At 38.9% G+C, this 27,872-nt stretch overlaps 1 protein-coding gene across 2 annotated transcripts; it reads left to right on the forward strand.

The window, feature by feature from the left end:
- The first annotated feature begins 9,414 nt into the window (after positions 1-9,414).
- SERPINB2 (serpin family B member 2) lies at positions 9,415-25,423 on the forward strand. 2 transcript variants are annotated; one of them, XM_009192872.4, is made up of 8 exons: positions 9,415-9,526; positions 12,980-13,156; positions 16,835-16,954; positions 18,658-18,786; positions 19,294-19,411; positions 23,303-23,445; positions 23,950-24,114; positions 24,433-25,423. In XM_009192872.4, the coding sequence occupies exons 2-8, from the start codon at positions 12,989-12,991 to the stop codon at positions 24,835-24,837; spliced, it is 1,248 nt and encodes a 415-aa protein (XP_009191136.1). In that variant the 5' UTR covers positions 9,415-9,526; positions 12,980-12,988; the 3' UTR covers positions 24,838-25,423. The 2 variants fall into 2 exon arrangements, with proteins under 2 accessions (XP_009191136.1, NP_001162387.1); NM_001168916.1 differs by lacking the exon at positions 9,415-9,526 and having other exon boundaries at positions 12,989-13,156; positions 24,433-24,837.
- Positions 25,424-27,872: the final 2,449 nt, after the last annotated feature.

The raw sequence follows: 27,872 nt of genomic DNA on the forward strand, positions 1-27,872 counted from the left end.
AATTAATTAAACAAGTCTGCTTGAACCCACGAAGATGAGATACCATCTTTTGTAATCTCTTCAACACATTATGCAATCTTTGAATTCTGGTGAAGTTCGTTGCTCCAGAAAAAAAAAAAATGCTATTTGTCAGTTGAGAGAGAAAAAAAAAGAGCAGCATCTGCTGATATTTGTAAGCTGAACTGACACAGGTAGACCATGGTACTTTCCTAGAAGACATAAACCACATAAACAGAATACCAGCCTCAGACAAATTGCAAACCTCAGACAAGGTTACTCTGGGACCATGATAAAATGAGATCATTTCATAATTTTGTCTATGTGCAAAACATCACTGCACCACCCATGAAATACCAAATATCCACTGTCTCACCCAAAATGATTGACTACTACTTCTTTAACTTTTATAATCTTATCCTCTTTCTAGTTTCTCCTTCCTGTATATGAGATTTACTGAGATACCAGTCAAAGACTTAACTCCACTTTCTGGCAGCACCCAATTTCGGGCAAAACCCAGGCACAAGTAGGGGTGGGATGTCAGACAATGCCTGATGAGAGGCAACGTGACTAAGAGAAGATTCAGTTTAGCAAATTTCTTGAGGACTTACCATTTGCTAATGACAACGCTAGGCCTTGGGGAAATCAGGATCAAAATCAAAATCAGGAAGAGCGATTATCTCTGTCTTTGAGATTCTAACAGCTCCTTAAGCAATCACAGAAATGGAATCACATATAGTAAAGTTGGAATGAGCAAGCAAGGTATTGTCAGTGGAAAGAGCATTGGCCTAAAACATCTGGGTCGAATATACTCTGTCACAATTCCTTAATAATGAGGCAACTCCCTTGACCACTCTACATGTCTTCTTGCTCAGCTGTACAACATTTATCTTATTCAAACAATTGTTGAAATGATTAAATAAGATAATGTACATTGAAGGACATTATAATGGGACCATTACAATGTAAAGAAGGGGAAGCCCGAAGAAGTTAAGTGACCCACCTAAGATTACACGGGTATTATCAGATTTCAGTTTAACACTCATGTGGAGGTTAGTATCAACAGTACCTCTATAATAATAATAATATCAAGTGCTTATTGTGATTACACATTCTGCCCAACACTTCACCTACATTATTTCATTTATAACAACAATGCTTTAGTTTTATATACATAGTGTATGACTTTTTTCAAATATCTCCTACTTCATTATTTTAATAAGAGGTACAGGAACTCATAAGCATGGTTATATTTTAGGTAACAATATAAGAAATTTTGCACATGCAGGATTTGTGCTTATCTTTCCATATTAAGAAGAAGAAACAGGATCTTACTTCAAGATTATGATGCCATACCAAAAATCACACAATGTGATTTTAGTATGAGTCAGAGATAAGGGCCAAGGGCCATGACTCTTCATTAGGAAAAGTGATGACCAAAGGTTCTTTATGGATGCTGAAGTCTTCCAAAAAAATGTTTCAAATGGGCTTTACGTGCTCAAGTCCAGCAAAACAGGAATTTGTCATAGAGTTAAGAGTACTCACACATTTGTAACTCTAGGAGATGATCTCAAAGATATGCATACCTGAGTGCTGGGGAAAAGTCTATCACCTTTTTTGAGTAAATGGTATGCATTTATTACCTATCTCTCCATGTGTTTGGGTTTCTTAGCAGAGCTTGATGAGGCATGAGACTAGTATAATATATAGTCAGTTCTGAGTCAAAGAGGCATTGGACACTAAGAAGACAGTGCTACAGAAACGTTAAATGATCATACTCTTTTGAGCTTTGCCCATAGAATAGTGAGCAATGCTTTCATACTAAAGAAACAAGCATACGGGTGTGAATATTGAACTTATCAAGAAATGTGATTGATATAGTGTTGGAAGGGCAATAAAACATCACTGAGAAATCATATGCTTTGAGAGGTACTAATTTCTTTGACTCAGGCTTCGTCTAAGCAAAAGCTTTGAAGGGATAGATTCAGTATCTAGAAGCAAATGTCAGGAAAAAAGAAAATAGTCCATCACAAGTCCTGACCTGAAGGAAATCCAGTATATTCTTGATCTTTGTTTGATTTCATTAGCCTAGTTACTTACATGTCAAATAAATCATTTAAATTATCTGTTACTCTGAAGCCAATGTTCTTGCAGATCATATGCAATCTATGAGCTACAGCACAGTGTTTAGCAGCACCTTCCAAAATTGGGATTTTTTTTTTGTCATTAAAAGTTTTGTTTACCTTTGTTTATAACCAAGTATCCAATATAAAATTTAGAACATTAGGATAAGTGGAGTAGCCTTCCTCCCTTGTGACTTCTCCTTTTGTTGCTTTTAGCCCTTACCATCTTCGCTTTTCTCTTTGTCTTCTTCCTTACTACTTAATATGTACTCACAGCTTAGAACTTTTGGAGTCCTATCTCTGGTGAGGCCTTACCCTAATCCAGGAGTAGGGACAGAGCTCTCTTGCTGCTGGCCTGATGCACTCTGTGCCTATTGCAATTAGTCAAGTTCAAGGTTTCTGTTTCACTGTCTATGGATCCACCCCAGCACCTGCCGCTAAAGTCCCCTAAGTTCCTAGTCCCAGGATCCCAACATTCACCTAAAATCCAGTTCATGAGACTCAGCCTTAACTGCTCCCTGTCCTGGAAGACAGTTTTCTATCCTCATAGCAAAGCAGGGAAAGCAGGAAGGCCATACTTTGAGGGTGTCTCAGTAGTGCTGGGGAGGATCAAAATTGAAGTACAAAAGTTTGTTTTCAGTTGAGTTCAAAAAATATTAAGTGGCGCATCCCCAAGTGAGCACATAATCTACTAAGTGCTGTGTATACAAAAAATAAAATGTACATTTTCTGCTCTCAATGAGGAAACAAATAGTAAAAGCATGAATTGCACACAATTTCCTAAGTATATTAATAAAGGTAAAGAAATAGTATTCACTGATGCTAGCAATTTTTGTGTACCTGTGTGCCAGATATTATGATAAAAACTTTATCTAGAGTGGTTATTGTGATTAGAGGGGCACCAGATCACTGATGGTCTTGGACACATATGAACCTAGCTAATCTATATCCTGTATTTAATGGAGACTCATTGAAAGATTTTTAAGAAGAGTTATTGCTGGATCAGATTAAATTTATGGATTAAGGGACAAGACACTAGAAACACAGAACCCAAGGCTAAGATGATGAAGACCAGAGCCAGGGCAATAATTTTAGAGAAAAAAGAGGAGCATACTGACTCAAGAAATATTTTGAAGCTAAAATTATTGTTAAATGGTAGATGTGGAAAGGGATAAGAAGAAAAGATTCAAGGATGTTTCTTCGATATTACCTTGAATAAATAACAGGCAAATGGGAAGTAAATGAGGACAAACAGGTCTGGGAAAATGATGGAAGCATGATGTGTCCAGCTTTGGACCATGGACATGGGTGCAGCCATGATGAGGGGAGGGGTCATGGCTGGAGATAGAGTTGCAGGAATCTTTGTTGTCTCTTTCTTTTTTCCCCCACCCACCACTCACACCCGATTCACATTCTCATCTTCCTGCCCATACACTCAGTGTACTATGACTAATCAACAGGGGAAGAACTGAGCAATAATTTTTTCTGCCTCCTCCTCATTTTTCTACAAGTCTAAATAAGGCAGTCATGATTAGAAAGCAATGCAAATTCTATGGTCCAACCCTAAGATAAAATGCATGACTACCACAAAGTTCCTTTAGTTTCTCCTTGCCATTTCCTTCCTAGAAATCAAGGGATTCCCCACATTATTTTATATAGGATCAAATTGAATCTGTCTGCAGGGCATGCATATATGTATTTTAGTAGCAAGTGTCAATCTGTTTCTGCTCTTTTATCCACCCTTAATAAAAAAAAGATACAAAAAAGCAAAAAGTCATAAGAAGATAAAACAAAAATAATTGTCATCAGAATTTAGAATGTACTTTTTTCTTTTCTTTTTTGTTTTTTTTTTTTTTGAGATGGGGTCTCGCTCTGTCTCCCAGGCTGGCGTGCAATGGCACAATCTCGGCTCACTGAAAGCTCCGACTCCTGGGTTCACACCATTCTCCTGCCTCAGCCTCCCGAGTAGCTGGGACTACAGACGCCCGCCACCATGCCCGGCTAGTTTTTTGTATTTTTAGTAGAGACAAGGTTTCACTGTGTTAGCCAGGATGGTCTCGGTCTCCTGACCTCGTGATCCGCCCGCCTCGGCCTCCCAAAGTGCCGGGATTACGGGCGTGAGCCACCGCGCCCAGCCTAGAATGTATCTTAGAGTTATTTAGTTATGTGTTTATCATCTGAGTACATATGTGCTATGGCAATTAACACTGAAATAGGCTACTTCCCCTAGGCCTAGAATATTGGCTGAGATCCACTAGGAACATGCTAGATAAGAGAGAGATTAAATTAAGACTTGGTAAGTAATATGAATAATTCATTTAACCATATTTAATCCACAAGGATAATGGAGAGGTGAGTGATGCATGGAATCAAGGTGATATGAGTCTAATATTGTATCATTAGCTCCTCCAAGGAAGCACACCATTGTAAGCACGGAGTTTCACTGGTGTGTACAAGGAGTGAATTCATGACTCACAGTGTTCTGAGGCTGCTCTGGACATACAATCTTGCATGCTTTTGTCATGACAGGTCTTAAGAAGTTTATCGGCTTTCTCAAATAGCTGAATGACAGAACACTGGATTTTTGTTCAGATAGCTTATCAACCTGGCATCTGTGTTGAGGTTGTCACTTGGTAACAAGATAAATACTCCGACAGAGGTGTTACACTCCCTAACAAAGCTCACTTCATGTGCAGACTTTCTCACACTCATAGCTGGACCAGGGCCACATCTTAAAATAGGTGAGGTTTGCTTTCTTTGCCCTGGATCTCAGGACCTTGCCTCTCTGTGGCCTAGGCCTACCCTTATTCAAAGCCTTCTCATTCTCCTATCCTCTTCACACACCCCGAAACTCCTTCCTGGACCACCCCTTTCTCTGTAAAACCCGCTTCACAGGAATTTAGATACATGTAATATTTCTCCCAAAGCCGTCAACACACAAAGTGTTGTTGCTAATTTATTATCTGATAAAGAGATTTCAAAAAGTGTATATTGGAGAATATTCTAGCCAAGATGCCCCAAATTCACACCATGGAGGTGACTGCCTTCACCTCCAGTTGGTTCTGCTCACAGCAACAGCTACTTAAATTTCTGGAATAAACCATGCTATCTAACTACTAAGGCTAATTAATACTAATGATCTTTGTTATAAATTAATGTTGTTTCAATATGTCTAAATGGAAGTAGTTAAAAATAAGGTTATTATATAGAATTTTATATCATAATAGGACTTCCTTTTTGACCTGCATTCATGTCGTGTTTGAGATAATTTCAGTGGTGATATTTTTTTGCTGATACAGAAATGATGCATTTTCCTAATTTGTACATTCCCCATATATCCATGAATCATGTAAAATAGTTAATTACGGAAGTATCACTGATTGCTCTTCAAAGTGGAGAGGATAGAAATGCATTACAATGTGCCAAACATGAGTAAGTCATTCAGCAAACACTAAGTGAACACCTAATATGAGCCAAATGCCTGTCCTAGCCATTGCGGAAGACCATTATTGTCTTGGAATTCATGGTTGTTACCATCTGACAGGGAAGATAGGCACTGAAGTGTAAACTACACAGGTTATGCAATCACAGTTGTTTAGGTGTTTCAAAGAAAAAGCACAGTGTATGCAAGTCTCAAATCAGATATTAGAACTTTATTACTTATAAAGTTATGGTCTTCTTTTGGATATTATTTCTCCTTTAAACATGATTCATTGTAGTGAGAGTGGGCAGATAAAAAACACCTCAATATAGAAACTTCGGTAAATTGTTTCTGATTTTAAAAGTAATGCTGCCTATTATGGAAAATGTGGGATATTTTTCAAGGTACAAAGAAAGACAATGATAAATCTATAAAGTTACCACTTAGACATAAACCCTGTTTATGTTTTGAAGAACTGTTATGTTAAGTAATATTTCTTCTGCATGTATTTTATTTGTATAATGAATATCATACAGCCCATATAATTTTATTTCCTTCCATTTCCCACTTATGATTATCTCATACACATTTTCCTAGAAAATAAGACACTTTCTGTTTCAGTAATCTCATGCTCCATAGGAGTGACCTGCTCTGCAATTGTTGCATGTACTATTTCAGGTTATTTGAGAAAACTTAATCTTATGTATTTTCTAAAGGTAAGGAGTACTCTTTAGTGACTGTGCTTTTTTTCTACTTGACCTGCTGACTGGGTTCTGCTATAGTCTCCTAATACATTTCCCACCCTTTAGGTTCTTTCTGTTCTGAATTTTAAGATTTTTCTTCTTAAAACACCACTTTTCACAAGTCACTTCCCTTCTTGAGAGTTTACAGTAGACTGCCTTTAGCTTAGATCCCAACTCAGCCTGGTATCAAAGGCTGCTCCATTAGATCTGTTCCTTTTCTCCTTTCCTCCTCTGTAACACCAGCTCAGATCTAGACAGACCTCAGAAAGCTATTCAATGATCTTTGCTTCCCACTTCTGTAATATTAGTGCCTTCCTCTCTCTATTGTCAATTTTTTCATTTATCTCAACTCTTTGCTCAAGGCTCTAACACACATTATCGATCCTTTTCCTTCTTTCTATGATACTATTAGCACCACTCAATTTGGCTTTAAGTTGCATATTATCTTTTACAAGTCTCTCTAGTTGTTTGAGGTGTGAAAATCTAGTCTTCTTATACTGAACTCATAAACTGCTCTAATCTAGGCAGAAAGGCAGCTTCCAAACCTGACACCAACAGTCACCCTGTTATATATCAGCTAACGTTATGCAGCACTCACTACCAAGAAGAATCTGCTAAGGACTTGGCAGGCACTATCTCATTGATTATTCACAGCAACCTGTATTATTTAGAATGCTTTTGGCTGCAAATGACAGAGAACCCATAGTGTTGAAGGATGCTGAAACAATACAGACTTATTTATTATAACATCTCGGATAACAACAGCAAGAGCAAAAACTAGAAGTAGGTGATTTCTGGCATTGGCAGATGTCAGGGCTCTTGTTTGGGATCACTGCAAATTTCTCAGTCTTCCTACATGGTTGAAATATGACTGTGGCATCTTCTGGCATCACATCCTCGCACAACCGTGCTCAAAGTTGGGTAGGAAGATATGGGGGTTCTTTCTTCATGCTTCCTTCTATCAAGGAAAGAAAACCTTTTCCCAAACATTCCCCAGTGGATTTCTCCCAAAACTCATTGTCCAGAATTGGGTTTCTATGTCCACCCATCCCCCCGCACATCCCCCCTACAAGACTGGCAGCTAGGCTTTCCTTTCCTGAGATCAAGGGCTCTCTGGATAATACCTGATGAAAATCAGGAACAAGGGTAGCAGAAAGGCATTGGTTGGGGTAGGCAACCAACAGTACCAGCTGTATAGAATTATTAGGAGATTAAAAGTTAGAGTAGTTGAGAAATACGTGCAAGATTATACAACTAGTAAGTGGCAAAAAGAAGATTCTGAGTCTGAGACTTCTCGGAGTCTCTCAGAATTCATATCCTTGTTCACCACAGTATAGGGCCTCTCTAGAGAGTTTTAGCATATTACCCTATCCAGTAAAAATATTTGGTAAGAATTTGCTTGATGCTCACCACTGTTCTTGCTGCTCAAGGGAAACCAAGTGTATATTTATGGATAGATCCTAACTGAGATGATATTGTCAGAATATACACGATTATTATACTACATCCTCAACTCTGAAAGTTGCAGTTCTACGTAGAAGTTCACTGAGGGTTGTAGGAGTCAGAATGGACTACATGGAAGTTATGGGGTGTGAATCAAACCTCATAGGTGAGTCAGTGGGGAGAAGGAAGCATGACGTTCCTCTTGAGAATAACTGGAATGAAAATAATACGGTGAGAAAGAGTAGCACCTGAAAAGTGAGTGAAGGAAAGGGTGGCGGAAGTTCTAGGTACGTTGATATCTGTCCCAACTTGTTGAGCTGTCAATGTGTGGTTAAAAAACAGTTAAACAGGCCTGGCACGGTGGCTCACGCCTGTAATCCCAGCACTTTGGGAGGCCGAGGTGGGCGGATTGCCTGAGGTCAGGAATTTAAGACCAGCCTGGCCAACATGGTGAAACCCCATCTCTACTAAAAATTAACTAGGTGCAGTGGCGGGCACCTGTAATCCCAGCTATTCAGGAGGCTGAGACAGGAGGATCACTTGAACCCAGGAGGCAGGAGTTGCAGTGAGCAGAGATCGCGCCATTGCGCTCCAGCCTGGGCAACAAGAGTGAAACTCAGTCTCAAAAAAATAAAAACAAAAAACAGTTAAACAGATTATTGGTCACATAGACATTTCCAGAGGGGTCTTCTTGGACTGAGGCTGAAAAGAAAGAAGGGACTTAGCTCACCACCAGACTCCTGAGCACTGACGGGAGAAGAGCATTGAGGACCAAGGGGCATTAACACATGTAAAAGGGTCAATGGCTCCTAATAAAAGATAAGACCTGTTTTGTTTTTATTTTATTTTATTTTACTGTTTTTGAGATGGAGTCTTACTCTGTCACCCAGGCTGGAGTGCAGTGGCACAATCTGAGCTCACTGCAACCTCTGCCTCCCAGGTTCAAGTGATTCTTCTGCCTCAGCATCCCAAGTAGCTGGGACTGGAGACGTGTGCCACCACACGCAGCTAATTTTTGTATTTTTAGTAGAGACAGGGTTTCACTGTGCTAGCCAGGCTGGTCTCAAACTCCCGACCTCAAGTGATCCTCCTGCCTCGGCCTCCCAAAGTGCTGGGATTACAGGCATGAGCCACCACACCCGGCCATAAGATCTATTTTATAATCAAGAGAACATGAAAAATTATTCTTGTGTCAGGATATTAGGGTAGAAACAGAGTTATTTAGAAAATTACAGCTTGAGACAATGTAAGACAATTTAAAATAGAGAATTTCTAAGAAAGACAATGGTGGATTTTTTCTTCCCTCCCATGCCCTAAGCATTGCTTGGGTCTCCCTAGGCTCAAAAGAGAGAGTAAATCTCATGATATGTATATATTGGAAGAAGCCCACAGGCCATGGCTGTCCAAAGCTAAAAGGAATATTGTAGAATTTGATACTATCCTTGAGCACAAGTATAGTGGGGGAAATCTTGAAACGGGGGCTGACAGATTTTAGCTAATTTTGACAGGCATGTGTAGATATTGACAAATTCTTAGGTTTCAGAGTGACCTCATCCTCTCCCAAAATTTCTTAAACTATGCCTTTACAAACAAGTATTTCTATTCTAATGATGTCTTCCTGAGTAAAATGTTGAATCACTCAAAGGACACAGATCAAAAGAGAGAGAGAGAAAAAAAAATGCCATGTGGGAGGGGCAGAGCTGTATAAAACCAGTCATTACCATGTCTGAACTGTAACAACTCTCAGAGGAGCATTGCCCGTCAGACAGCAACTCAGCGAATAACCAGAGAACAACCAGGTATTTCAATGATTTCCATGCCATCTCTATGGGAAAAAGGATTTCATGTTTTCTCTTCCCTCATGCTGGTATTAATAGATTGAAAATTTGGATGTGGGGTGTTTGTAGAGGGGGAGTAAAATTTAAGTAGTGTTTTCTTGTTTAGTTGTTTAATTGAAAATAGTTTATTTCAAGATTTAAATTAAATTTATAAGGTTTAATTTTGAATCTCAGAAGCCAACAAATACCTATGTAGCATTAACCAAAACAAAATGTACATTCAGATTGTGATGTCAATTTTATTGAACAGGTTAGAATATATATGTTCTCTGCCAGCTACTGTTTTGACACTAAATTTGATGGAAACAGCTAGATACATTAAAATATTTTCGTTTAAGCAATTGAATGTAATCTCTACATTGTATATAAATAATAGGAAAAGAAGACTTCATTTGCATCTTAAATGAAAAAGCAGGAACTGCAAAAATTAAGCAGCAATAATATGTTTATTGAGTTTAGTTCAATCATGGGTCAATTTAGTGAAAGACAATAATCAACCAAACTAGTTGCAGGGTTGACTGAAGTATGGTTCAGTAAATAACTTAATACCCCATAAAAAGATACTTATTCATTACGAAAGCCATCTTAATTCTATTGGGGGAAATGTAGCAGTATTTGATGAGATGTTCCCTTGAAACTGTTGTTTTCTGTCAGTTCTCATTAATTTTTGTGGTCAATTTCAAAATATTTCCACTGTCCAATTGTAAACAAAATTTATTTTAAATGCTACAGCAAACTCCAATCTAACGTCCAGGGCCAATCGGGTGAGAGACAATGTCCATGTGCCTGGTGACTCCTCCCAAATTCTTCCTTCCCTGTGCCAAGTTTCAGTGGTGCATTTGTCAACAAGCACCGCCAGGAAGCCCAGCCCTGCATATTATTCCCATTAATTCATCCCAGTAATACTATTAAACCTTAATAAAGAGAATAATATTTGGAAGTTAATGAGATCATATAAATTATTATAAGGTCAAAAAGTTCACAACAGATATACCTGTTCCAGGAGGCTGTGGTATTTCACAATACTCCATTACTTCAATTTTGCATTGTTTGGAAAGATTTTCATTCAAACATAAAGTATGGCCTTATCTGAGAGTCAGGAAACACTGCATATGAGTGCCTTCATAGATTTCTAAAATTATGAAACTCTCAGACCTTCCTTGAAAAGTTTGTAGGAAAGCATTAGACTTGGAATCAGAAGTCTGTGATCCAGTCTCGGCTTCTGAAATGGACCAGCTGTGCAATCTCTATTTTCATATTTTCATTCATATTACAGAAATTGCTAAGCCTTACTGGACAGGTAATTACGCAAATTGAAGAGGGAGCTGAAGGAATTTGGTAACTGCCATATAGACATCAAATATTATTTTTACATTAAATGTAATTAATTACATCTTATTTTAAAATGTAATTGAAACTATTTTTTTGGAAGAAGTAAATGCATCCAGGACAATTTGATTCTGTTCTTATTAACTTTTTTTCTTTATCAGGTTACCTTAAATTCTAACTTAGTATTAACAGAACTTTCTGATAGTTTGTCTTTAGAGTTAAATATTTTTACTATCAAAATTACTATGTGGATTGTTACAAAGAATCCAGTATGAATTGTTACAAAGAATCATGTATTTAGGTATGGGAGAAGTCTAAATTTACTTTTCTGGCTCTGATCTCTTATTTACATTTTTCACATGGGGATCGAGAAATATTTTATTCATGTTATTAATACTCTGTTTGTTTCCAAAAGATATTGAGATAATTAATTTTAGAAATCTATACAATAAATCTATTTAATTATTTAGACAATTTTAAATTTAAGAGGAAGAGGAACAAATTTTTGAGCTATCCAATGTAATCTAGTATCTATGATGAAGCAAGAGAAAAAAAAAAGTGAATTTTTTTTTCGTAATAAGCCTTCTAGTAGAATTACAGGTTTACTACTTTTTTCTTTTGACTTCCTCTTTCTAGCATTTCTTGCACTACAACTTGCTTAAGCTCTTACACTTCATAGTGAAGCTATGCATCACCAAACGAAGCAATGGGGAACACTGGAAAGGGTGGGCTTCCTTAGGCAGACCTGGGCTTGAATCCCTGCTCCACTACCTACCAGCTGTGTGACATTATACAAGTTACTTAATGTCTCTGGGCATCAGGATATAATCTATAAGATAGGGAGAATCACCTCTACCTCATACAGATTCTGTAAAGATTAAATGAGGAGAGGAGGTGAGAGAGTTTTAGGGATACATTTTATTTAATTTACTATTTTTGTCTTGATAAAGTAGTCTGGTTGTATTCCAAATGAGACGTTTTAATACAAACAAATTCCAAACACTTTCTTAAAAAAAAGAAAAAAGCGTTCATGAACCAAGGGTTCACACAAGAAAGAAGTGATCACTGGTCCTTGTTGGAGAGCCCTGATATATTTTGATAATTACAGGCTAAGTTTCAAGCTATGATGAAAGCAAAACATACAGCTGGAAAGACGATTATTGGTCAGGACCAAAAAACACACACACCTTGGGTGTGGGCATGCATTCAGTTGCCTGCAAAGCCTGAGGTCAGGGAAGGTCTCAGATGGTTCATACCTTGGTGTATATGAGTTTCATAGGCCTGGAATTAAGGATTATCCCTGCAATCTTGCCTGGCATTGACTTTCTACCTGGTGGGGTGGCAGAAGAAGGGGGTCTTCTAGTCCTCCCAGTAATGAACTCCCCAGTACAGGAAGTCTTTTTTAGTAAGGCTGTGGTATGTGTGGTGCATATAGGGAAGGGGTGTTGGAATAGGGGCTGGGTGAAAGTCCAAACCTTCAAACAATGAGTCAAAGCCACTTTAGAAGCAGGAAAGTAGAAAGAAGATTGACCATCTTACCCGATGCAACAAGGTATGTATGCAGGTGACATGCATTTCAATATGTGTGTATCGTCCTGTGTGGCAGTGTGTGTGGTGTGGATGTGTGCAGTGTGCTTGTGGGGGCAGCACAGAAGTTGAGAGCATGACCCTAGGGTCTGCCAACCTGGCTTCAATTCCTACTCCTGTCCCTATTTATTGTCATTGTTATTCTATGGAATGTCACCAAGTGTCACTGCTCATCATACAAAATACTTCATGTATCTCAGGGATGGCTATGTAATTTACAGGGTCTGGTGCACAGTGAAAATGTGGGCCTTTTGTTTAAAATTATCAAGAATTTCAAGATGGCGATAGGAGGACATTTGGCCAAACGAGGGGCTTTTTACAGCTGCACAGGTGGCATGTCCATGAAGCTGTCCCCGCCCTGCCTCATGTTGTTCCAGAGGAAGAACAGAGAGGGAATCTGTCCCTGCACAGAGTGCAGCCTGTCCTACTGTGCTGACCTCCCCCAAAATGTTACCTCGAGTTTCAGAGCTGTTTTTTTCTTCCTCTCTTTGCTTCTAGATTGAAACAATGGAGGACCTTTGTGTAGCAAACACACTCTTTGCCCTCAATTTATTCAAGCATCTGGCAAACGCAAGCCCGACCCAGAACCTCTTCTTCTCCCCATGGAGCATCTCGTCCACCATGGCCATGGTCTACATGGGCTCCAGGGGCAGCACCCAAGACCAGATGGCCAAGGTGAGTCTGAGCTGAAGCTCCACATTTGGGCCGAGTGGTTCCTGAATGGAATTGGAGAACTGCTCTTGTTTTATGCTAAAGACATGTGACTTGGGAGGTCAGCAATCACCACAGGTAATGCAGGACTGATCTTTACAACACGAATTCCTTAGATTCAAATCTATAAGACAGCCAAACCCCAAAATCCCTCAGGTGTAGCTGTTGAAGGCATATCGGAGTCGAATAGCCTGCAAGGCTGGAAACAGTTATGAGTGGCCGCATCTTATATTTTAATAATATAATACTCTTGTTTTTCAAAGTGAGTGTGTCGTACCCATTATCTCATTCAGTTTTAAGACAGATATCATTTTACAGATGAGAGCCCTGGTGGTGTCAATGAAGCCCCACTGTCTCCTAACTCCTAGCTTGGGCTCCTTCCCATTGCTCTGCCACTGTGGTGTTTGTTCCATGTTCCTATGAAGAATTCCTCCCAATAATGTTAAGAGGGTATCACAAAGGGAAGAAAAACATACCACAGTGGTACTCACTATACCCACAGAGATGCATGGATAGTGTTGTAGCTGCAGAAGATCATGCCTGTGAGGTCATGGTAGCAGAATGAGACCTGGCATTATGCATGGCCAGCCCTGAAAACGAAGATGGATGGGATGCACAACATCATCATGAGGGATTTCTGCAAGGCCACTGCCTGCCTTCCTTGGTGAATGGACATGGACTCAGTCAGGAAACTCTTTCCACTGAGTCTGGGCCGTTGAAATTATGCTGGACTACTTCAATTATACACGGCAATCATCATGCAGTAGTCAGTCACTCAGTACATACAAAATTCTTGCAATCGTGTTGTTTCCCAGGTTAGTGACCTCGATGTGGCCATCACATCATTAAAATTCCCTTGCATTCGCAAACACAAACATTAACATTAAATGCTTTAAGGACAAGCATGCATTGTGCATGCAGTCACACCAAGATGCTGCCGGCTGGTTTCTAGTTTCCCACAAGAACGTACCTGAGTGTAAACACATTCTTTCCATGCACATGGTGACCCGTGTAAGGTGGGCCTCATTTGATGTTTGAAGTTTCACAGAGAGAGCATTGGCCAATCTTGCTGCAGGAAGACAAGGGATGGGTGAATCACTCTCTGTGTTTGTGACAGTTTAAACATTGAGACTTACAACAAAACTCAATTGCTCAACACCCTGACACAAGTAGTCTTTTGCAATATTCTTTCCCCAGTATGTTTGCTTTTTTGCCTTGAAAGAATAAAGATAGTAAATTGGCACAAAAACTTTAGAAACACCAGGTCTTAGGTTTTTTCCTTTTTTCCTTTTTTTTTTTTTTTTTTTTGAGACGGAATCTCGCTCTGTCACCCAGGTTGGAGTGCAGTGGCATGATCTTGGCTCACTGCAACCTCCACCTCCCAGGTTCAAGCCATTCTCCTGCCTCAGCCTCCCAACGTAGCTGGGATTACAGGTGCCTGCCACGATGCCCGGCTAGTTTTTGTATTAGTAGAGACGGGGTTTCACCATCTTAGTCACGCTGCTCTCAAACTCCTGACCTTATGATCCACCTGCCTCGGCTTCCCAAAGTGCTGAGATTACAGGCGTGAGCCACCGCACCTGGCCTAGGTTTTTTTGTTTGTTTGTTTTGTTTTGTTTTTAAAGGTAAAGGAATCAGTAGCAATATATTTTGGGAGCAAATGCTAAACGAAGTGCTCTGGGTTGTTAAAGTAAAAATCTTGATTTTGGTACTAGGGGAAAATAAACCGATCACTCTGGACACATGATAGCTTTTCTCTATCTAAGAAGTGCTTTAAGCCTTTGGGACTATGCAAGGATTCTACATAGTTTGTTTGTTTTTTTTTTTTTTTTGAGACTCTATATAGTCTTTTTACAACTCTGTTGCATGTGTAGATTTTGAAACTCAAATGTTAATATGATTGCTTCCCAAATAAAAAGAAAAAGACATTGATTGGCTTGGAGAAAGAAACAGACTGTGGGGACAGACGTATCTGTGTTTGAGTCATGGCTTTGTTCCTTACTACGTGTGTGTGAGGACATTGAAACCATTTGCATCTCAGTTTTCTCATCTATAGAATGGGAATAAAAATGTGTAGCATGCAAGACCGTTGTGAAGCTTAGAGATACTATGTAAGACACTTAGTAGCCGTCATTGTAATAACAACCAATACTTATTAGTGCCTTAGCCAGGCATCTTTCTAAGAACTTCTCATAAATTTACTCACATAAGACAAAATACTGTGAGGTAGGTATGATGATTACCATACTCTTTTTACAGATGAGGGAATTGGGGCAAGAAGAGGCCACACATTTGAGAATTGCTGTAGCTGTTAGAAGTGGTACATTTGTAGTGAAAGAAAAGAATAAATAAAAGGCATAAACTCCTGGACACGTAGGTCTGTGGGAATTAGGGTACAAGCTCTTTTCCTTAGAGTGAGGAAACAGACCCATCCAGGCCAAACTGCCTCACTATTTTCTCCGTGGCCTTGGCATGGACTAGGGGCAGCTCACAGTCCCACTTTTGCAGGGACATCTCCCTGAGTGACTTTAACGCTGATTCAGGAAGGCTTTAGTGCTAGCCCAGAGAACCCTGATTCAAGGGTCAATTTCCTTGGAAGGGAGGAAAACCAGCCAAGCTGTCGCAGGAAATATTCTTCTTTTATGTGAGGGCGGAGTTGCACCACTTCTTTTCAGAGAATACTAGGCAGGAGTTATGATGTATGACTCAAAGAGCAGAGAAAGACCTCACAAACTCTAACACCTCTCCCTCTAGCCCAGAAATTCACCAACCTGCTGGACAAGGCTGCCTTAATTAACTTTATTAGCAGAACCCCAACCATCAAGCCACTTACCAGATCGACTTCTCCTCAGGGACCCCATAGGGAGGTGCTGCAGGACCATGGGTTCCCAAGAAGGTTGGATGGGGTGGGTGGCTGGAAGGCAGGGTCAGCCTGCAGGTATTAAGACTGGCAGACCAAGGCGGGCAGGCAGCAGTGTTGTGGGAAGGGGATCTGAGGCAGCTTCAGAGGGGTCAGTCCTTGCTGCCAGCTTCCCTGTGTCAGCCGAAACTGCCTACTTACCATACAAAGAGATTCACGTGTCACCAGACCAACTTGTCCCTCACATGGACATTAATTTCTCTGTGTATGAATGTGGTACGTGTAAATATTTTAGGTGAATCCTGTTACTATTACGTGACCTGTTTTTATGCTTTAGCTGACTCTGGCTTGTAGTTTTTGACAGATTGAAAGGATTCTGTGTATAAGGCCACTGAAAAGAGAGAGACACACAAGGTTCTGAGTTAACCTTGTGACTTTCTTCAAAATACTGGCATTTTTTTCAAGGCCATTTATTGGTTGGATATAATTTAGATAATTTGGGGAAGAGGTTTTAAATCATCTCATAATAACAATTTGTTTTCCAAAATGGCCAGGATATAAATTAATCTAAAACACCTCATGCTGTTTTCTATAAAGGAAATTTAGGTTGGCTGATACTTTTATATTACACAGAAAGAGTATTGAGTATCTATGCTTGTTCCCCACATATAAGGGCAGGGAAGAGATCTAGGACCATTTTACAGCCACCTGATAGCCATCCGTTTTAAAAGTTCAGTAAATCCGTGGGCAAGTGTAACCATTTTCTCTAATTCTGGTTGTAGGTGCTTCAGTTTAATGAAGTGGGAGCCAATGCAGTTACCCCTTTGATTCCAGAGAACTCGACCAGCTGTGGGTTCATGCAGCAGATCCAGAAGGGTACTTATCCTGACGCGATTTTGCAGGTATCTGACTTATTGGTCCATATTTCTTTTGTGGTTTATTTTTGCAATCTTCTTGTCTTAAATTCACAGTGTTAGACTGGTAAGGAAGCGAATATACCCTCCCCCATTCACAGAAAGAAAACTAAGACTCAGAGTCATTAAGAAAAACATATCCTAAGGTGATACGCATAACGAGAGCCAGGAAAGAATCCAGACTTCATGAGTTTTAGGTCAAGCCTATTTATTTCTAAATTCTCTCATGCCCCTTTGTCATTGGTGAGGTATGTGTTATTTATTATAAATCCACAGCAGAGACTCCTAGAATACATGTGTATGGATGAGGATTTCCAGAGGAGAGAGGGTAGGGACTGACAATTAATTGAGAAATGGTGGAAGGTCAGGCCCAATGATTGCATGAGAAATCACTGATCTTCGGATATATTTCCTTCTATCTATCTAACCTATCATCTGTCATTGATCTCTCTCATCTATCTTATCTATCATACATCTATCAATCCTATCTATCTGTGTTATCTATCATCTATGATCTGTCTTCTCTCTCATCTAATCTATTAATCAATCAGCTATCTCTGGGAGTAATACATTTCCTTAATACTCCATTTCCTTAAATGTCAGCCATCCAGTTAAGTTATAGAACCTGAGTATAGACTGCTTCTGTTGGTAACCAACTTCCACAGTCATGCTTGTGAGGTAGATTATGAAGAGGTATCTCCCACAGCTCTCTTCCTGGGCACTCTGACACTCCTTCCACCCATTGCCCAGGGAATTATGGGCTAGAGGAGGTGGACAGGACCCTGATCATGTGGAGATTCCACCAGGTATCCTGCAATACCTGGCAGTCCATCGGGAGGGCTCTGTCCCCTGCCCTAGGACAGGCTGCTACTGGGACCAACCCCTGTGTCTGACATGGTGCTTACAAACTTCAGGTTGAGGACTGAAATTACCATTCACTTTTGTGGTTTACTAAAACCCGTATTTTCCACTGTATAGGTTGCCTAGGTTGCCCCATAAAATAGGTAACTAGAGAAGCTATATGAACTTTGTAAGATCATTACTAAGGCAACATTTCCTTCCTGCCAGCTTTATTGAGGTACAATGGACAAATAAAAATTGTACGTGTCCAAGATGTACAGTGTGATGACTTGCTGTACCTATACATTGTGAAATTATTACAGTCAAATTAATGAACACATCCATCACTACATTTAACTACCATTTGTATGTATGCATGTATGTATAGTGAGGAGGACACTTAAAAACATATTCTTCACAAGTTTCAAGTAAACAGTTTTATTAACTGTAACTATTAATGAACACAGTCTTCTTAACTATAGCCATTATACTGTACATTAGATCCCCAGAACTTACCCATCTTATAAATATAACAAAAATTCCTTAGAGACCTTGACGTTTAGGAAACTGAAAAGGGGCCTGTCTTTCTTCTAGGCTGTTGGTCACCTCCTGGTTAAATCCAATCCATAGACACAGCAAAATGTGAAAGAAATTAAAATTCACCTTATTAGTTTTAATGCACCACATCTTTATCGAAATAATTTTCTCAAAGATTCCTCTAAAGTACCAAAATAAAGTATGTATTAATATAGCATTTCATGATTGTATTCAAAAACTATTATCATGGCTTAAGAATGGTCTTGTTTAGTAGTCCTGTGTTATATATAGAGAATCCCTTCTTTCTGTTCAAGGCACAAGCTGCAGATAAAATCCATTCATCCTTCCGCTCTCTCAGCTCTGCAATCAATGCATCCACAGGGGATTATTTACTGGAAAGTGTCAATAAACTGTTTGGTGAGAAGTCTGCGAGCTTCAGGGAAGTAAGTGAAACCTGTAATTGAAATGGCTGGACCCCAAACAAGTAATGAAGTCACTTTCAAAGCAGTTCTCTACAATTCTACAGTTCGTAAAAGCAGAGTTGGAATTCCACGCCAGCTCCCTAGGGCTGGCCTCGCATAACAGCTGCCCCTCCTGTACCCTCTGGGGCTTCCTCCTCTTCCTGTTGCAAATGTCCCAATTGCAGAATCAAAAATCAGGAAAACAAATACAACTGTTTTCCAGAGACACTATCCCCCAAGCCAAACCTCTTTCCTTTTTTTCTGTCTCTATAACGCAAAGAGTGCAAGAAGGTGGATAGAGTTGGGGTGGGAGTGTGGACAAGGGGATCTGCACTCTTTCCCCCTTCAGCACCTGCCTTCCATAGCCAACCTCCACTCCCACCCTACCCCAGGTCTCCTAATCTCAATAGGAAGACCATAATTCACAATTACGCCATGGCTTGTTTGGTATGCATTTTATGTAACCTTCGTCATTTTCTTGCTTTAAAGGAATATATTCGACTCTGTCAGAAATATTACTCCTCAGAACCCCAGGCAGTAGACTTCCTAGAATATGCAGAAGAAGCCAGAAAAAAGATTAATTCCTGGGTCAAGACTCAAACCCAAGGTAAAACCAAGAAATATTTTCTTTTCTTCTTTCCAGTTAGAAAACTCTGATCTATCTTTTCCCATCCATGAACTTAGCCCTCACCCCTTTACAATTTGTCCAGCTTTAGTTACTTTGGTGGATGCAACTTTATTCCTGATTAGCTCAGTCGTGTTTTGACTGAGAGGAAATAATTGAGACCTACTAATAGAAGACATACGTTTAGTACTTAAATATTTGATTTTGGATATTGCTTGAGGATAGAATATGAAAGGAAGCAGAAGCTTTCAAAATAGGAAATATGAGCATTGAAATAATTGTGAGTCTACGCCCACTGTGGACAAAAAGAAAACAAGGCTTGACCCTGAGCTTAGTAAATGGTGTGAGCTGTAAAGAATACAGGCAGTGGAGGAGGGAAGAATCATAAAATTATTTTCACTGTTTCTTCTCTTTCACCATTCAAAGCCAATCCACCAGCAAGTTTTTTTGGTCTCTGCTTCATCCCTCCTTGATTATCTAAGTCGAGTCTACCATTTTAACTCATGCTCTTAATTCTTTCACAGGCTCCTACCTCCCTTTGTATATTTTACAATGAATAAATGATTTAATTGAATCATTTATTCATTGTAATTTAGTTCATTGCATCATTTATTCATTAAATTCATTCATTCATTAAGTTCAATTAAGTTCATTCACTTAGTCAACAAATATTTATCCACCACACATCATGTGCCAGAAACTATATGTGGAGATAAAGATAAAAATGGTAAATCCTGCCACCATAGAGCTTACAGAGGAGGCGTTCAATCATGTTGGCAATTGCTATACAGTAGTAGTCAGTGCTTTTATTGAGAAGCACAGGTGCTATGTGGGAGTACACAGGAAGGCATCTGACTCGATTTAAAAATGTTTAAACTGTAATTGGGAAGACGGACTGGAGCTGGCCAGGTGGAGGGCACGTGCCTCAGGGGAGATTTCCAGACCGAGTGCACAGAATATGCAAAGGTCCAGAGGTAACCCTAAGGAGAAGAATAGAGTCTGGTCTCACTGGAATGCAGAGGGCCAAGGGAAGGAGGTGAAATTAAAGAGGTGATGCAACACACTTATTATGCTATTCCCACACTAGAAACTGTCAGTGACCTTCTACTGTCCTCAGGAGAAGGTCTCGTTCTTTACCTTGACTTTCAAGTTCTCAGTAATCCAGTTAACTGCACTTGGCTACCACTGGCTCCTGGAGCTCCCATAAACACTCATTGCTGCCTCTAGACTTTGCTTCTGTGGATGCCTCAACTACAGGATTAAACTTGCAGTTTAAGTTGCAGCCAAAGTCTTACTCTTTCCTGGAAGTGTCTCCTAATCACTTCCTGATCTTTTCTTCTTCTCGTCTCCTCATCTGCTTTTTCAGCTTTACAAGTCATGTTAATGTTAGCCATATATGACTTTAAGCAATTATGGAACTGATTTTTGTTAGTTTGCTTTGCTTTTCCTCTCAGGCTCTAATTATTTTTGGGTAGGACCAGTGTGTCACGCTTGTCCTGTGTCCCCACAAAAATTTGCACAATTTTTTGCTGACAGTGAAAATCCTTCATTCTTCTGAATTTCCAGGTAGAGTTGTAGGCCTTCAGTAAACAATCGTTGAATACTGACATATAAATGTATTTCTAAGAAATAGAGATGATTATGAATTCAGAATTGTGTAAGTATTTCATTCGTTTATGATCTGTTAGGATTGGAAACGTCCTAAGAGAACTCCTATCCTTCTTATCAATTTGTGTTTGGAGCACCATGTTTCCAAGAGGTTAACTAGCTCCCCTAAGATGCCACTGGCAGTGGTAAAGCTAGGGTTGCTTCTTCTGATCTTCAGTCTAACTCCAGAATTCCTCAATTGGATGTTTAAAGATTTTAATAACTTATTTTTTTAAGGATTTTCATTTAGCTTTTATGTTTAAGACATTGTTTCAATAAATAGTTTGGTGTCTTGGTTTATTACTTACCACAATGGAAAATGCACATAAACTAAGTTCTATGGGATTTAAAAAATATATATATTTTTGTTTTTCTGAAAATAATTGATTTCCTTTTAGTTCTTCATTTTCACTGTGGATTTTGAAATACTATTCTAAAATATCGACAGACCATTGACATAAAGGAAGCAGAGAAAGATGATTTAAATCAACAAAAGTTCAGTCAAAATGGAGAACAAAATTAAAGAGACAAATGGAAGTTTTGCGTTCTTTAAAGAACGGCATGAGTTGTTTTTCTCTTTAGACATTGTGCTAAATGGCTGTAAGTCAGTTATTTTGCCAAGATGCCAAGCAGCTATTTTGGCAGATTGTTTTACCAGCTTTTGTAAGAATTGGAGAGAATTGTCTGTTTCATCATGTTATGATCGAATACTAGTTTTATCATACACATCACACATTACTATACCCCAATACTAACCAAAAATTTTAATAGCTTGGGAAATATATTGAATGTGTCTATTAAATGAATACATTGAAGGTGAAACTGATGCAAGTCAGGCAAGCTGCAAAGTGGGGCTTAGCCTTCAAGGGTTCTTGGCTTCACCCAGGAAAGTATTCAAGGGTGAGCTGGAGGTAGGATAGAAGAAAACAGCTTTACTGAAGTGGCAATGTGAGAGCTCCATGATTGCTCCTGCAGAGCAGGGCTACCCCAGGCACTGTGCTGAGAGGCACAGCTCAGGGCAGTTTTGCAGTCATATTTATACCTACTTTTAATTACATGTAGATTAAGGGGCAGTTTATGTAGAAATTTCTAGGGAAGGGAGAGTAACTTTTGGGTCGTCAGGTCATTGCCACGGACACGGAAAGAAGTGGTAACTCCAAGGTGTTGCCATCACAATGGTAAATTGACATGGCACACTGCTTCCACCCTGTCCCTGGTCCCTGTTTTAGCTAGCCCTCAGTTTGGTTTGGTGTCTAAACCATGCCTCCAGAGTCAGGTCCCACCTCCTACTTCAAAACCACATTGAGCTATTAATTTGTTAAGAGTCTTGTATTTGTCAGTAGTTTTGACTGTGGAGGCAGAATTTTTACAAGCTTACCAGCATTATAACCTTGGGAATACTGCTAACCTAGCAGTGTCCTTTGGAATAAAATGACACTAATAAAACCCACCTAATAGAATATCACAGTAATATATTTTGATGCTTGGAATACTGCAGAGCAAGTACTAACTATAAGCAGACTGCTTCTTAAGCCAATTTCATTTTTTTAAATGATCACACTCAGTTGTCACTGTTTCTATCAATCTTCTTGGACTCACTCCTTCACTCCCTTCTCTGTATGGTCATAGTACTTATATTATTTAGCTCAATTACAGAAGTTATCACACAGGGTTCCACAACTGATTTTGAATGTCTCTCCCAGTGTTCTAGGCTCATCCAGGATAATTATTCCTTTCTCATCTCTTTTATCTGCACTATTCTTAATTTAGGTGCAGCATATTTTTTTAAAAATGTTTTTGAATAAACGAGTGAGTCAGATCCTCAGACTGTCTAGACCAGATCTTGCAGTACATGATATATTTTGGAAAGGCACTATAATATTCCTTAAGAGCCTCTCTTTCACTTCCTTCTTACTTGAATAACTTTCAACTGCAAAGATTTGAGTAAGCATTATAAAAGGAAGTGAAAATCTCCTTTCCAAATTTGATAGGAGGTCTAACTTTTAAATACGTTATTTCTTCATTTTTTCTTGGATTTTGCAAGCCTTTTGAGAAATTTGTTTCAATTTTAATTTTGCTTTAAATAAATCTAAAGAAAAACTTGAGCTTGAAGATCAACATCTCTGCAATTTGATGAATTTAGTTTGATGGCTACTCGGAAGATTCAGTAAGTAAATTTCACAGTTCTTGATTATGAAACCTAAATATATGTTATGTTTTCTGTAGGCAAAATCCTAAACTTGTTACCTGAAGGTTCTGTAGATGGGGATACCAGGATGGTCCTGGTGAATGCTGTCTACTTCAAAGGAAAGTGGAAAACTCCATTTGAGAAGAAACTAAATGGGCTTTATCCTTTCCGTGTGAACTCGGTATGAGACAACAAAATATATCTTCCTAGTATATTTTAGGGCCTTTGACAAGATACAGACAGAAAAATTAGAGACCACTCATTCATTTTCCTACATGACTTGCTAGTTAAAAGTATTGGACTCTTTCAAGGAACAGTAGAGGTAGAGGGGAAGACCATGGCTTTTTAGTTATACATGCCCAGACTCAAACGTTGACTCTACCACTTAGTTCAGAGGGCTGTAAATATTGAGACATGAGTTCCTGGCCCATAGTAACAACTAAACAAGTGTTTTATAATTATGGTTGTCATTACCATTGTTGTCCATCTTACTAAATAAAGGTATAAAGTTGAACGAGCTAATAATATCAGAGTACCCACTAAGGATGTACAAATAGTTTATTTTGTTGATTAAAAAACCACATTTATCCAACACTAAAGTAGAACCCATCCTCCTTTATGTCTAATTTTAAATCTCTTGATAGCTTATAACCAACTTCCATATTTTACTTTTTAATAATATTAGGCTCAGCACACACCTGTACAGATGATGTACTTGCGTGAAAAGCTAAACATTGGATACATAGAAAACCTGAAGGCTCAGATTCTAGAACTCCCATATGCTGGAGATGTTAGCATGTTCCTGTTGCTTCCAGATGAAATTGCCGATGTGTCCACTGGCTTGGAACTGGTAAGACATTGAGATATTCAAGTTTCTGGGGCTAAACCTACCTTTCGTGAGATGAATATATACTCCTTACAAATGGTGTGGTAATTTCTCACAGAAATATATGAAACAGTTGATAGTAAATGTGGCATACCTCTATATTTCACTCAAAGCCTTAACTATGTCATACATATTACCTTCTTGTAAAAACCTGACCAATCTGTTAACTTTTTATATCACCCACAATAAAGTCACTGATTTTTAATATTAGACTTAAAGTTGTTTTCCTTCTGTTCTAATACTTGCTGTATTTTCTTTGCTTTGTTTTGTTTTGCTTTGCAGCTGGAAAGTGAAATAACCTATGACAAACTCAACAAGTGGACCAGCAAAGACACAATGGCTGAAGATGATGTTGAGGTATATATACCCCAGTTCAAATTAGAAGAGCATTATGAACTCAAATCCATTCTGAGAAGCATGGGCATGGAGGACGCCTTCGACAAGGGACAGGCCAATTTCTCAGGGATGTCGGAGCGGAATGACTTGTTTCTTTCTGAAGTGTTCCACCAAGCCATGGTGGACGTGAATGAGGAGGGCACTGAAGCAGCCGCTGGCACAGGAGGCGTTATGTCAGGGAGAACCGGTCATGGAGGCCCACAGTTTGTGGCAGATCATCCTTTTCTTTTCCTTATTATGCATAAAATAACCAAGTGCATTTTATTTTTTGGCAAATTTTCCTCACCCTAAAACCAAAACGTGCTATTTCTGCAAAAGATTTTTGTAGATGAGCTGTGTGCCTCAGAATTGCTATTTCAAATTGCCAAAAATTTAGAGATGTTTTCTACGTATTTTTGTTCTTCTGAACAACTTCTGCTACACACTAAATAAAAACATGGAAATAATTAGACAATTGTCTATTATAACATGACAACCCCATTAATCATTTGGTCTTCTAAAATGGGATGAAGCCCTTTTAGATTTTCCTTACTCTCAGTTTATTTTTATAACATTAACTTTTACTTTGTTATTTATTATTTTATATAATGGTGAGTTTTTAAATTATTGCTCACTGTCTATTGAATGTAGCTAATAAAGTTATAGAAGCAGATGATCAGTTAATTTCCTATCTAAAAAATGCCTTTACTTGTTCTTATAATGAAGAATAAGTAGTTATCCCTCCATGTCCTTCTATAGAATAAATATCTAGAAAAAACATTAAACAATAGGCAAATATATGTTATATGCATTTCTAGCAATACATACCACATACATATGTCTGTATCTTATATTCAATTGCAAGTATATAATAAATAAACCTGCTTCCAAACAATAATACATTTGTTGTCATTTCATTAGGTCTGCAGATCATAGACCTATTATACCTTGATACCTAGGAGTTGAGCACCATGACTCACTTGTGAGAACTCAGAAAAAATAGACAGGATGAAGGATCCAAGGCATAACCACCTTCATTCAAAAAGACCCAGTGTTGAGGGTGAGTGGGATGGGGTTATATGAAAAATGGATTAGAGCTGCTTTCTCACAGCAGCAAAGACATAGCAATTCAGAATAGTCTAAGTTAGAGTCTTTTGGGGAAACCAGTGTCTAAACATTAAGGACACCAGGATTAATGACCAAGTCCAGTGGTCCAGACACAGAAGAAGGCCTCAGTCATTGAGCTGAGAGTTGCAAGCAGTGAAGATGGGAGATGGACTGGGTGCAAGAGCAGGAGGGGAAACAAAAGATGGCTCCTTCTACGGGTGTTTGCTTCTAATAGCAGTGAATGCTTTTGAGTGAGTCAGAGGCAGAGAAGGACATAATTGAAGACCTGAGAAATAAGGCAAGTTATAGGCTGGGGGTCTGAACAACAGAGTCTGGCTGCAGGAGTGTGGCTGGATCCTGGAAATGTACCACAGTCCCTTCGATGGCAGGCAGGGATGCTTGACCCACTAGAACATGGTAGCTAAAGAAGTGGCCTCAAGACTTAGACTCTCTGCCTCCAAATCCCAGTTGTAACACCTACAAGTAGCTTAACCAGAGGCCAACCATGGTGGTTCTTTTTGCTCTAGTTTTCTCTCAGTGAAAATTAAAGCAAAAACTGCTTTTGTCATATTGCTATAATGACTAAATGAGTTCTTATGTATCAGGCAATTAAAAGAATACTTGGCATATATAATATTTAATAAATACTAGTGATTATGATCTTTCTTATCTTTGTCAGCAATAAAACTGTCTCACTGTAAGCTGGTCAAACATGAATCCCAGAAAATTACTCAGTTAACTTTTTAAGCCTTGCATAATGGTGTATATTTCTTCTAATCAGACATTCCCGAAAATTAAGAGTTGCTGTTTCTTGCATTCTTCTACTTACTTTTAATTTCATTTTTCTATGTGCTTTCATAATTCTGCAAGGTGGTAGGTGGTAATTGTGAATTATCATGAGTCTTAAAATATCCATATCCATATTTAACTCTCAGTATTGAGTTAGAGTAGGGATATACAATTCTGGGTTCAAAGTGCTTTTCAGCACTTTGAGGGTATGACATTATTGTCTTTTTGGTACCCAAAATTGTTGATAGGAAAGTTGATGTTAAGATAATTCTTGCTCCTTATAATTTTAATATATTTTTTTGATACTTCATTACATTAAGGATATTTTAAAAATTATATTTTAAAAAGTTTATCTTGTTCATCAGCAGATTTTTCTATCTGGAAACTTATATCTTGTTTCAGTTCTGGGAAACCTCAGCCATCACAATGGGCTCAGTGTGTCTTCCCAAAATTCATATGTTGAAATTTTAATCCCAAATGTGATGGTACTTGGAGGTGGTTCCTTTGGAAGAAAATTAGGGTTAGATGAGGTCATGAGGGCAGAATCCATGATGGAATTACTGCCCTTATAAGGAGCTCTAGGAACCAGATCTTTTTCTGTCTATCATGTGAGGATACAACAAGAAGGCAGTCATCTGTGAATCAGGAAGAGGCCCTCACTAGAACCTGATCATGCGGGAATGCCCTTCTCAGACTACCAGTCTCCAGAACTACGAAAAATACATGTTTGTTGTTTAAGCCACACAGTCTATGGTACTCTGTCATAGCAACCTGAACTGACTAAGACAGCCATTATCTACTCAATTGCTTGGCGCTATTTGATCTACTTTCTTCTTCTGGATTCCTACTAAGATAATATTGATGCATCTGATGCTCCTCTCTGTTTCCAAATTTTTTGAATACCTAATAAATTCACATGACCCAAACATCAAATATCACAAAAAAGACTAGAGTGAAAAGTCTTCCTTCCACTCTTGTTCCCTATTCATTTAGTTCCTATTACTCTGTCTTTACTAGTAATATATGTGCATGTTGCAATATACACACAGGGTCATAAATAAAAACAACAAACAAACAAAATTGTTCTAATAATACTGTATTATTAACTGAGTATATGATTACCCCTTTCTCTTTCCTAGTCCCCCAACAAGCAACAAAATAATGTACAACTATGATTTTACTGTTGTAGGCAGTATACCTATACGTAGGGTGATATAGTTTGGATATTTGTCCCTGGCCAAATCTCATGTTGAATTGTAATCCCCAATACTGGAAGCAGGGCTTGGTGGGAGGTGTTTGGGTCCTAGCGGCTGATCCCTTAGGCTTGGTGCTGTCTTCATGATAGTGAGTTCTCATGAGATCTGGTCACTTAAAGGTGTGTGATAACTCCCCCAACTCTCTCTCTCTCTTGCTCCTGCTTCTGTCATATGATGTGCCTGCCCCCCACCTTT

This window comes from Papio anubis, chromosome 19, assembly GCF_008728515.1.
Source record: "Papio anubis isolate 15944 chromosome 19, Panubis1.0, whole genome shotgun sequence".
Lineage (NCBI taxonomy): Eukaryota > Metazoa > Chordata > Mammalia > Primates > Cercopithecidae > Papio > Papio anubis.